General features: G+C 42.5%; 1 protein-coding gene across 5 annotated transcripts in view; it reads left to right on the forward strand.

Annotated features, from left to right (window-relative positions):
* EZH2 (enhancer of zeste 2 polycomb repressive complex 2 subunit) overlaps positions 1-12,987 on the forward strand; it is a 62,555-nt gene that overhangs the window by 38,636 nt on the left and 10,932 nt on the right. For all 5 annotated transcript variants that reach the window (XM_081931064.1, XM_081931066.1, XM_081931067.1 and 2 more), the window contains 6 exons: positions 2,451-2,553; positions 3,225-3,388; positions 5,797-5,888; positions 9,409-9,649; positions 10,606-10,775; positions 11,404-11,498. In XM_081931064.1, the coding sequence (XP_081787190.1) occupies positions 2,451-2,553; positions 3,225-3,388; positions 5,797-5,888; positions 9,409-9,649; positions 10,606-10,775; positions 11,404-11,498 (865 nt within the window). The remainder of the gene's footprint in view (positions 1-2,450; positions 2,554-3,224; positions 3,389-5,796; positions 5,889-9,408; positions 9,650-10,605; positions 10,776-11,403; positions 11,499-12,987) is intronic.

The following is a 12,987-nucleotide window of genomic DNA, read 5'->3' on the forward strand; positions in this document are numbered from 1 at the left end:
CTGCTTCCTTGCTGGCAAGCCATTAACTGCCTTCGCACCACCCCCTGCTCAATATCGCTGGAAAACATCAGGTCCATGGCACGAAAAAACTTCCTCGTGTCCTTTAAGATCTCATTATTCGCTGCCATCAGGGGTCTAACCCAATCTTTCGCCCCGGATTCGAGATGGCCAATCACATACGCCACTCGCGATTCCTCGTCGGGGAAGTCATCAAACTGCAAGTTTAGAGCGTATTGCATCTCTGTTCTAAAGGCATGATAGTTCCTGGGATCCCCCCCGAATTTCTGCACCAATCCTGGTACCTTTCTGGCGAGCGGGGTGGTTTTCTCCTTTCCCTTTTCTGCATCCTGAGCCCTCCTCTCCTCAAGCCTCGCCGTTTGCAGCGCCAACTGGATCTCCAACGCTCTGTACCTTTCTTCCAGGCTTGGACCCCCTCCAGCTGCTCCTGCACCCCCGGTTCCGGCTGGGTTGCTCATGATGCTTCTCTCTGCACAAGCTGGCTTTCGGTGACTTTCGGATTGCTGTGATGGGACGATGAGCTGCTTGTGCGTAAAATGCAAGTCCCTCAGAGTTTGATCAGGTTTTCAAACCTCTGCCTGTGACGGAGCCCCTCCAGCATGGCTGCGTCAATCACTAGTAGAATCCGAAAGTGGCTGCTTTCGGAAACGTTTCCAACATAAAAGCTCCTTAACGGAAACACGTCGTCTGGCCTCTCGGCGTGACAGTTTCCGTCGAGGTGTGGGTGTCCCTATAGGAGGTCCTGAGACCTCCCCACTGGTTTCGCTTGAAGCGTCTCTGAGCCATCCCTCCGACTCACTTTCCCTTGGAGTTCTTGCTCGCCCTCTACTGGTTCCCTCTTCCGCTGCTACTGCTCTCTCAACCTCAGGGAGCCTTTGCACCTGCGGCGCTTTAGATGTCAGTTCCCTGACAGTAACCAAAACACCATGGTGGCTGTCACCAATGGAATCTATGTCGGTCCACAGGCTGAATATGAACAGCGATTGGCTAACATATAAGGATTTAGTAGAGGAAACAAGTAGTGATCCGAGAATAAAGGACCTAAGCGAATTGAAACAGAAGGGAATAACCTGGCTGGAGTATTACCAATTAAAAGCCGCCCTTGAAAAGGATAAAAGAACCAAAGGATTTGACAAAAAAATATCCTATCTGGAGAAGGATATTGTATATAATAATCAAAAGACACCTTCTAAAATGTACAAACTACTATTGAATTGGCAAAGAAAGGAGGAAGATATCAAATAAATTACAGTAAAATGGGAGAGGGACCTGGGACAAACGATCAAACCCAATATTTGGAATGAATTATGGACTAAAAATATAAAATTCACGGCTTGTTTCCTTATAAGGGAAAATCTTATGAAAATGTACTATAGGTGGTACCTGACCCCTGTAAAACTTGCAAAAATAAATAAATCAAATAATAACAAGTGCTGGCGATGTAAGGAACAGATAGGAACATACTACCATATGTGGTGGTCCTGTCTAGAGATACAAAGATTTTGGAACATGATTTATGAAGAGATAAAGAGATTGATAAAAAACTACATTTAGCAAGAAACCGGAAGAATTTTTACTAGGAATGGTTTCAGATAATATTCCCAAAAACAAAACTAGGCTATTTATGTATGCAACGTCAGCAGCAAGCGGCAAAACACTGGAAAGATAAAAATACACCCACTAAAGAGGAATGGGTAGTCAAATTGTGTGAGTACTTGGAGCTCGCAAAGCTAACAGATGCAATAAGAGATAAACCTAAAAAATTGGTGAAAGAAGAATGGGAATGTTTAAATAATTATTTAGGGGACAAGGGCTCAACAAGAAAGACCTGGCTATGTTTAGAATGATACCGCATAGAGAAATGTTCCCTGATACCAAGATGAGGGATTCCTTTGGAATGCAGATAGAGTCAATTGATAAGGATAATGATCTGTGTACAATAGATGAGCTTTCCTGCTTTGGCTCATCTTCCTTTTTCCTTTTCTTTTTTTTCTTTTTCTTTTTTCTTTTCTTTTATCTTTCCCATAATTGCTTATGTTCTGTGTCATGTACTTTGATTTTTTTGTAGTTTTTTTAGTTTTTCCCCCATTACTATTAAGGAATTTTTCTTTGTAATTTTGGTTGTCTATATTTATATGTACCTGTTTACATGTACCTGTTTAAAGCAAAATAAAAGTTAAAAAATAAAAATAAAGGCAAGCGGAATGAGGAAGCCAAGCACTCTGTCAGCCCCTGCCTTCAGTTTCTAAAGGAGGGGGGAAGCTAATGCCATGTCCTCCCCCAGCACTTCCATTTTTGTTGCCCTGGGGTGAATGAGATGTCAGTGTGGAATTCTGCGTCTGTCGCAATTCAGTCTGCCTGCCCCTTTGAGAATCAATGTGGGAAGGTTCTAAGCTTTAGAGAACATTGCTTGTGTTTTTGTTTCTGTGTAGATAAAGAGAGTCATCCTCCTCGTAAATTTCCTTCTGACAAGATATTTGAAGCCATTTCCTCAATGTTTCCAGATAAGGGTACAGCTGAGGAACTGAAAGAAAAGTAAGTAAGATGTATTTTATTTATTTCATAAAATCCATACACCGTTTGAACATGGACATAGCCAAGGGGGACAGGGAGAGGCAGCTGCCCCCCCCATGTTTAAATAGGAATTGTTGACCAAGTTTTGTACAAAGGTTTACTTTGGTATGGGATATGGAATCTAAGTAATTTTGAGATGACTTGGCAGGGAGTCACTTTAATGGAACCCTGTTTAGTTTTATTCTTTTTTAATTAAAACATCTCATGGGTGCAGCTGTAACCTCACATAGTGTATTTCTCTAGATTTATTAAATTACCAGAGTAAATTATTGCAAGCAGGTGTGATCCAGCAAAGTTAAGGAATTCAAAGGCCCATTGATACTGATAGGCTTGCTGAGCACCTTTATAATTCCCTCTCCCTGAAACAAATAGAATTTGGCTAGGGCAATGCCATCCTCATAGCACTTAAAGAATGTCAGCGTTGGCTATTTGATTAGGCAACTTCTTCCCTTTTCTTTACAGCATCACAGATCAATGAAATAAGCAATGAAGTAAATGGTTTTAGCCAGACAAATGTCATTTATGTCAATGCCCATTATTTAGATTAACTGCATAAGCTGTACTTTTCCTGCAAGGACAATAAAGCTGGGCTTTTGGCATATAAAATAGGAACGTTTTTACTACTTCTGTAGATACAAAGAACTTACAGAACAGCAGCTTCCAGGAGCTCTTCCTCCCGAGTGCACACCAAATATAGATGGGCCAAATGCTAAATCTGTTCAGAGGGAGCAGAGTCTACACTCCTTTCATACTCTCTTCTGTAGACGATGTTTCAAATATGATTGCTTCTTACATCGTAAGTACTAAAATATTTCAGTCTGTCCCTTGTACTCCAGAACGTTGAGATATTTTGCTTTATCTGCCCCAAGCCTTGGACTGCCTGTGTCCTTTTAAACATGTTTGTGGGAGGGCGCGTTGGTTTGTTTTTGTTTTTATTATGTATTTTTAATTCTCATCTTATTTTTTATGTTGTGAACTAGCCTGTGATCTTTGGATGAAGGGCAGTATACAAATTTAATAAATAAATTTTATGTAAGTAAGTCATGGCTACCCCAGCTGTTAAACTCAATAGAAAAGGCTGTATATTAATTGGAACCTTTAAGTGTGCATGATTTATGTCAGCTGCCTAATTGATCCACTTTTGTGAGATGATTAAAGTTTGATTTTATGCCCTTTCTCAGCCAGAAGTACACCCCTGCAACAGTATATAACAGGTTAAAGTACAATACAGTGGTACCTTGGGTTAAGAACTTAATTTGTTCTGGAAGTCTGTTCTTAACCTGAAACTGTTCTTAACCTGAAGCACCACTTTAGCTAATGGGGCCTCCTGCTGCCGCCGCACCAAGAGCATGATTTCTGTTCTCATCCTGAAGCAAAGTTCTTAACCTGAAGCACTATTTTGGGGGTAGCGGAGTCTGTAACCTGAAGCGTATGTAACCCGAGGTACCACTGTATGTTAAATAAAAGAAACAAAAATCCCACAATCAGTTATGCCGCACAGTGCGATGTACAACCAGAGAAGAGAGAGAGAATGCACAAAATCTGGTAGCAAAATAAAAGACTGAAGTATTATAAAAAGCCTGATTGAAGAGGATGGTTTTCACTTTTTGTCAGAATGAGGAAAGAAAGGAGGCTGAGGGAAGGCATTCCTGAGGCCCGCAAGTGGGTCTGGGATAAAAACCTCACCAATTTCATGCAGGATTGGATTCTTTCTTCACAACCAGGGAACCACACATCCCTCCAGACCACATCCAGCCTTTCACCCTAGAAAATGGTCTAGAGAAAAAATTAACACACTCCCCCCCCCCCGCCCACTCAGAGAAACAGACAAACAACTCCACAAATAAAAGCATGGCCAATTTTTTAAAAAATGTGTTAAAAGCTCTTAAGAGAGCACATCGTTTTTTTCTTGGCTATTGAATCAGTTTACTTAAATGTTCCTCTCAAATTTTATTTTATTTTGGTTTTCTTTATGTGACCATATTTTGTTCACTTGTTTGCCTATTTGTTTAAAATGTTTGTAAACTCTAAAGTTTTAAAAAATCTCCAAGCAGCATACAATATAAAAACAATAAATATAATTAAAATAAAAATACAACATAAAACCAGTAAAATAGTATAAAGGCATATACAGTCAATCCTAATTTTCCATTCCAGACCCCTGTGCATGTCGGCAGGGTGCACAGAAGCCCTCTCTGCCACTTTTCATGAGATTTTATGACGTATGGGAGCTGCTTCCGGGTTTGGTGCTGTGCACACGGCACATGTTTGCAGTCATTTGGACATGGCTAAACTGGGAGTTGCCTGTAAAACAGGAATTATGGTGATTCTTTCAAGCGAAAACAATGTTGGAACAAAAGCTGGAACAAAAAGCTACATCTTTATCAGATGCCTCAAGTGTCTCATGTGTGGCAGAAGGAAGGACATTCTGTGTTGCAGGGAGAAGAGTGGGAGACTCCCATTTTGGGGTCACCAACCTAGGACATTTTATGGAGCACAGAACCACAAGTAGAATTTGGATCTTCCACCAGGGGTATCCAATGGAAGGGGATACCTGCAGGGGCTGTTGGACCACCACTTCCATCATGCCTGATCTTTCCCTCTGGCTGAGCTGATGGGAGTTGCGGTCCAGTGGCATCTGGGGGAAACCACCTTGTCTTTGCTCAGTCCAAGTGTTACTACCGTTCTGTACCATTCTGCTAGGTGGTCTTCCAGGTAATTTCACTTTTAATATAATTTCTCCTTACAAATATTAAGTTTGTTCTTCCTTGCATCTTTCAGCAAGCAAGTGCTCATGGCCAACACCAAGAATTAATTAAACAAACGTCACGCCACCCCCAGTTCAGCTGGAGGCCTCTCCGTCAATGATGTGGGGCCTAGCTTTTCACAGAGCAATGTGTTATGCAACACTTTCTAAAGCACCTAGGCTTCTGTATACCATGGTGCCAGTGATGCTCTGGATTGTAGCTTATTATGCAAAGGGTTTTCTTAAAATTGTAGTGTAGCCATTATTATCCCTGCAATGCAAAGTAGCCTGTAAAATCCTGGGTACCTATAATTTATTACATTGTTTTTATATTGTTTCATGCTGGTTGGAGACTCTTTGTTTAAATGAAGATTCATTATCAACTTTTTCAGTATTTTGGTCTTTGAAGGTATTTCTAAGAAAACGGCTTATTCTTCTTTTTAAACAATTTTCTGTAGCATTCCATGCAACTCCTAATACTTACAAACGGAAAAATACGGAAACAGCAATAGATAATAAACCTTGTGGGCCACACTGTTATCAACATCTGGTAAGACAAATGTTCCTTTGGCTTAAGAGTTAATTAGCTCTCTTTTTCACTCTTGGAATAGAAAGAAAGGTACAGCTGATGTTAAAGTTGATTTTATTTAGCTGTTCCCAGGAAAAAAGTGCTGGAATCAAATAGGATTTATTATTTGCTGAATGCTAACATCTTTATGGGAAAATTCCGGAGGAACCTCCTACTGGCTTTGAACAGCATCTTTGGCTTATCCTTGTGTCGATTGAGCTGTCATTTGGCTAGAGATGGGGCTGAATAAACTGGCACCGTTCTGATCATTGCGTGTTGCTGCCAACTAATTTGTGAATTCTTCAACAAAAGCTCAAAACTCTGTATTTTTCAGATTCTATGGTTGGGATGCATAATTTTAAAAAAGGTTGACCTAATTTGGCTTACACCTCCCACTTTCACACTTTGGGGTTTTCTTGACCACAAGCTGTCTACACATGGTCAGAGAGACCTTGGTCTTGCAAGACTAGTGAGCAAGTATGTGCTGATTCTGGGATATTTCTTCAGAGCTAGGGCGCACTTAGAGTTTTGTGCTGGCAGTGTTGGAATACCAAATTTTGTGATGAAGCTAATATTTATCCTTGCTTCTTTCCTGGTAGCAGTGTGTGTTTTTCTGAGCTAAACCATTTCACACTCATAACTGATTCATATTACACTGAGGGTATTTGTAGGACTATAAAGGCAGTTTATAATTAAAAGAGAGAGTTTATACATAGGAGCTTGATTGGACGCATTAGATGCCTCTTACACCTACCTTAATATGCAGAACAAAAGCACTGGAGAAGTGGAGTGGCATATGGGGAAACAAATGGAGAAAGCCTTGGCCTCCATACTGCTTGGCTTTTTGATCTCTACTAGCAGCAGTCTTTAGTAATTTTGTGAAAACTGTAAAATGTTACCTACTTTCTACACTCAAACTCACAGAGCCCTTGGGAATAAGCACATTGCAGTGCTTCGTATGCAAGGCTAGGTGGCTTTTCAGTTCCTCTTTAATTTCGGTCATTTATTTGACCAGCAGTAATCATCTTCCTGCTTTGTTTAGCTCTAAAGGCCATGATCCATTAATTCTTCTCACACCCAATAAAAATTGGCACAAATTGAGCTCTCTGGGTTATCCCTCCTACTTATTACCTTTTGTCAGAGCTGCCCAAGGTCCCAGCTCACAGAGGACCAACGCCAGTTCTTGTTATATACAAAAGTCTTTATTAAGGTTCAGTTTCGATTCCAAAGCCGCGGCACGCAGCTCTACGTCTCAACCCTAGACCGCTGAAGCTCCATCTGAATCTCCTCCCCCCAGACACCAGTTCAAGACCCTAGCCTTGCTCCACCTCTTCCTTTGCTCCTTTCTCCTCTGGGTCCGTCTGCCCGCCGGGGTGTTGCCCTTTCTGGACTCTTCTGATGCTGAAGAGTCTCCGGATTCTTCCCCCTCCCTCCGGCGTGCTTTAGGACCTGGCTCCCAATCCTCGCTCCCAGCTGTCCCGCGCGCCTGTGCATTTGAACTTGGCGCACCCGCCCAGCCGGCAACTTTCCTCCTGACCATTACGCTGCTTCTGTCACTGCTTCCCCCTTCGGGGGGGCTCGCGGGATCTGACTTCCCCTCTGTTTCCTCACTCAGTGACAGGGCGTGGTCAGCCCTGCCTCATCTTCTCTTTCCCCTGGAGTGGAAACCGGTCCTGACACCTGGGACTCGTCCCCCCCGCTACGCTCTGGTGGGGAAACTGGTCCCGATCTCCAGCTGCTGCTTTGGGAGTCACCGCTGGTTCCTTGCTCCTGGTGCCTCCCTCCCGGGAACCCCCTTGCTCTGGCTATGGGTGCCCCCTTCTGTGAATCTTCCGACTCACTGGACAGACTCATGGAATCTCTTGCCCCACTGTCTTCCTCACCTACACTGCCCTCGGATTGTTCCCCTTCACTCTCCGCTTCCTCCTTCCCCTGTGCCTCCACTCCTGAACCCCTGACACCTTTCTATAGGTTGATCTACGTCTCATGACCCCACTTTGCTTAAAGCTTTTCACTTCCAGATTTTGCATGTGCCCAAACCAGTTGCACCCTCACTTTGTTCTTTAGAGAGAAGAGAAGAACGAATCAGCTGTCTTCCCTTTGTCCTTGTGCAGGCCGCATGTCAAGTGGCACAGTCCTGTGAAGAAATAGCTATGTCTGAAAAAGCAGCTTTCATGCTTTTCTTTCTTAAAAAATCTGTCATGTGATGAGATGAGTACAGTGGTACCTTGGGTTAAGAACTTAATTCGTTCTGGAGGTCCATTCTTAACCTGAAACTGTTCTTAACCTGAAGCACCACTTTAGCTAATGGGGCCTCCTGCTGCCACCATGCAATTTCTGTTCTCATCCTGAGGTAAAGTTCTTAACCCGAGGTACGATTTCTGGGTTAGCAGAGTCTGTAACCTGAAGCGTCTGTAACCCGAGGTACCACTGTATCTTCACTTTCAGTAACAAAGATATGACGCCAGATAATCTCAGTTCTTTGGAAGGATTGTTCTCTCGTCAGAGTTTCACCACTTTCATATCTTCCTTTCTGTATGAAGGACTTTGCTTTTCATTATTCGATCAGATGGTGTACACTAGATGAAAAGAAATTACCTACAAGTGAAAGTGCCTGGAAAGTATCCCCATCTTTCCATGCTACATTGATAACAGGAATGCCCTCCCATTGTCACTTCAGCTGCTCAGTAGTTCAGACACTGAAAGCCTCCTAACACTGAGGCTTCTAAGACTTGAGAAGCGTGGACTCTACTGTATGACAAGAGTGGACTGCTTTTCAATAACTTCATCAGCTTAGGGAGTTAATGAGAATCACCCCATGTGTTGAATGAACAAATCATGCTAATGGTTCCTGCAGCCACTTATATGAGTAGCATTTATACTGAACTGTTATTTATTTGTTTTGAACAAAAATATTGCTCAGAACATAACTAAAGAGAGAATGTAGGTGGACCACTAAAATGAAAGCTACATAAAACAAATATTTCTTAATAGTGCATCCCTCTTGTGTAGCACATATACCTTGTGAGTATGAGGTTGAGTGGCATCTGTCAAGGATGCTTTAGTTGATATTCCTGCATTGCAGGGGGTTAGACTAGAGGACCCTCGGGGTTCTTTCCATGTCTACAGTTCTAGGATTCTCTGAAAATTATCCTGAGTTGAAATTCAGCTAAGCAGTTGCATTTACAAGCACTCAACATTTGCTGTCTAAACAATAGAATAATAACGGAATATAAGTTCAGCCAAAGAACTGACTACCACTGTGCATCCAAGGAAGGTTGAACTTGGATTTTTCAAGAGCAATGTTACATTTTAAGGTCTGGCACAAAAGTAAGCATCTGTTTTCCAAAGGTGCAAAAGGCAGCAAGCAGGAAATCACCCTGAGCCCCCATTGCAGCTCTTTAGCTCTGGTCAGCCTATTTTCAGCTAGGATACATCAGCCATACTTTTTTCTCCTTTCCTTAAAAATCCATGTCGTGCATGTGTTTCTATTCCTACGTAGGAAGGAGCCAAAGAATTTGCAGCTGCTTTGACTGCTGAGCGAATAAAAACACCGCCAAAACGCCCAGGAGGTCGTCGAAGGGGAAGGCTCCCAAATAACACCAGCAGGCCTAGCACTCCCACTATAAATGTGCTGGAATCTAAGGATACAGACAGTGACAGAGAAGCTGGGACTGAAACAGGAGGTGAAAATAATGACAAGGAAGAGGAAGAGAAGAAAGATGAGACTTCAAGCTCCTCTGGTGAGACAAATGTGGAGGGTTGCTGATTTTACTAAAAATAGTCATATTTTAAAATGCTTGTTTCTTCCAGTAATAACAACAACTACAATTTTATTATTTGTACCCTGCCCATCTGACTAGGTTGCCCCAGTCACTCCATATTGGGAGGGGGGATGTGTGTGTTTGATGGACAGGAGGCTCCTTACAGATTTTTGTATTCAAGTATCTGCTTGTGAAACTTTAAAATTGATTTGCAGCACTTTAATTCCTTGCATTATGTTGCTATAGATTCTGTGGAGAAGGAGAGTTTGAAGGACTGAGTTGAACTCCAGATAGTTCAAGTTTGTGTTTCAGGTTTCAGTGCTCCAAAGGATATGGTCTCCTTGTGTACAGGGTCCTGCGTGAACAGGGCACTCTTCCTGGGATGCTGAGGTTTAAAACCAAGAGGTCAAGTGTGGCAATCAGTCCATGCATGTCTCCTGCAGGGACGGTTGAAAAAGCTAGATTAGTCATTCCCCAACTGTGTATTAAGGCACGCAAGTGTGACTTGAGAGAACCTCTGGGGTACCATGAGAAATCAATTTAATTATACACTTAAAGGTTCCCCATAGGCTCCAGCCATGCCTCCTTCCAGTCTTGACTTCTCTGAGGGCATGTTATCCTGCTTTCTCGCTGAATCAGGTGTGAATGAACAATATGAGGATTGTCTCCCCCACAAGGAAATTGCTGTGTCGCTGCTCTGGAAGTGCTGCTAGTTTAAAGTAAAAATATTGTGTCCCTCAGCTGACAGATGTTTTGGGAACCCTGAGCTAGGCTACCTTTTAGGAGCTCAGCTGGGGCCAAAGTCAAGTCAAATCATGTGCTTTTATATATGAAGCAGCAGCCTATTCCATATATGGTCTCTGTTTTTTTGTACATAGGTGTTATTTCAGGAGTCTTTTAAGAACTGCTTCAGTGTTTTGTTTTTGATATTGCAGAAGCAAATTCCAGGTGTCAAACGCCAATCAAGATGAAGCCAAATATTGAGCCTCCTGAGAACGTGGAGTGGAGTGGAGCTGAAGCTTCCATGTTTAGAGTTCTCATTGGTACCTACTATGACAATTTCTGTGCAATTGCGAGGTTAATTGGGACCAAAACTTGTAGGCAGGTAAGAGTGGAATGGTAACTAAAAGAGAATGTTTTCCAACTGAGTAGTGCCTTGATACTTAGCCTTTTTTGTAGAGTGCAAGCAAATGACACACTGTTTTAATAAAAACCTAGTTGTGCATCATTAAACACCTTCCAGGCTCTAAAGCCACTGTTCCCTCCCTGCCCACCTCTGCTCCCTAGGGCTGTGCAGTTGCTCCACTCAGTAGGTCTGCCCCTTTCTTTGCTGCCTCTGGGGCTGTGGTGAATTTCCTCCTGCGACCACTGCTCACTGCTGCTCTGCTTACCTCTCTCCCATCTGTCACCTTCTGTGGAGGCAGAGGCTGAGTTAGCAAATTCATTCAGTTCCTGCAGCCACACCAAGCCCCTTCTGGTTTACACTGTTTACATCCAGTCATGCCAGATGTAGCACAGTGCAGTGATCAAGGTTACCCTGGTTACCTCCCAAAAGTAGAGAAATAACTTTTAACAACAGGATTAATTAACAGAATTAATTAATTCATTATGTTAATATGTTGCCTATGTAAATATGCAGTCTCGCCCAAGGTGGAAGAAGCACATATATGCTAATGGAAATTGGCTGACGTCTTCCATTGAGGATCTAGTCCACAGTATGTTTGTCTTTACAGGTTTATGAGTTTAGAGTAAAGGAATCTAGTATTATTGCTCCTGCCCCGGCTGAAGATGTTGATACTCCTCCAAGAAAGAAGAAGAGGAAACACAGGTAAACCAATGGACTGCCGGCTTCCTGGCAAACTGAGGGCTAAAAAGCTTTTTAAGGGGAAAGAACAGCACTGAAAAAGTAATGCCACAATCAAACAGGTGGGGGACTAAACAAATATTAACTTTCCAATGTAGAAAACACATTTTAATTGTATTTGCATGTTTTATGGCCTGATCACAAAATTTTCTGTACGTGAATATAAGTGCTTTTGGTAGATCAGCCACAAACCTGCCCATAAAATGACCAATGCAGTGTTTGTTCAGGCATTGCAAGCAAATCCTGGTGGAATTTTTGTTCTGGAAATCCCACCTTGTGTTTGTGGTCTTGTACTAATAATGTTTTCTCTTTACCTTGGAGTAATAAGAGAGTAAGCCACAAGCTTTTTCTCAGCTCTCTGAATGACTCGGTCACTATCTTTCTCATTAACACTCCCTATCATCCACTTTGGAGAAGCAGAGAATTCAAATTAGTACTGTGATTGTGATGTTTAGGCAATCACTGCCAATATCAATTTGAATCTGACCAGGAAGTGGTCTGACTATGATAGTGAGGTCATCACAACCCACCTCATTCCAGAGCACCCCTCCCCCCATCCTGTGGCAAACACCAGATCAAAGGCACTGCCTGTGCTACATGTTGGAGCCATGATTTACGAAAACAGCTCTCTGGCAGCCATAGAGTCCTGAAATAGCCCACTGAAGGCATCCTTGGTGTGGATGCTGCAGTCCCTCAGAGCAGGCACATTATGGAGGGGCGGGACAAGGACCTGACTGGCCAGGAAACGGATATTAGATGAAACGTTCTGCTGAGGCTCTCCAATGCCACACCATAGCTATAAGAGTTCTGATAGATCCTCTTAGTAAATAGGAAGCAAGTGCCTACGCCACCAGCATCAGAGCGCACCAGAAGTATTCTTAAAATGCAAAGCTCAATAAAAACTATAATTTTCAGTAAGCTATCAAACAGGCAGTAATGTAAAACTAATATGATTGCTGGGCATCAGGGATGGTGACCAAAATGCTAAACCAGCCAGCATACATAGATATACACGTGCACAGCTATGCCACTCACTCCAGCAACATCCAATTCACCCTTTCTTTCTTTCCAGGAGTTCCCCTACCCCATTAAGCCCCTCACACTTATTAGGAGATAACGAATCCCAATCACTGGTTGTGCTATAAGACTTTCACCCTAGTAGGCCACCCTCAATAGGATAGGCCTCTCGTGCCTCTGCTTCAGATATCCTGTCTGATTTTGAGCATAAGCCAAATCAGAGAAAGGCTTGCGTGGGTGGAGAGAACTTTAGACACACTATTGGTCCAGTAGATACTGTGTTGATATGACTTCTTTTCTTTATAACAACAAGTAGAAAAGAGTGCAAAACTCAGCAATGTACCAGAAAGCAGTTTGATATGTATCTTTCCATTTCAGTATTTAATTCATTGTCCAACCAAGTAAAGTGCCAAGTATGATGTAAATAAATTAAATC

Source organism: Podarcis melisellensis, assembly GCF_964234715.1.
Source record: "Podarcis melisellensis genome assembly, chromosome: 12".
Classification (NCBI taxonomy): Eukaryota; Metazoa; Chordata; class Lepidosauria; order Squamata; family Lacertidae; genus Podarcis; species Podarcis melisellensis.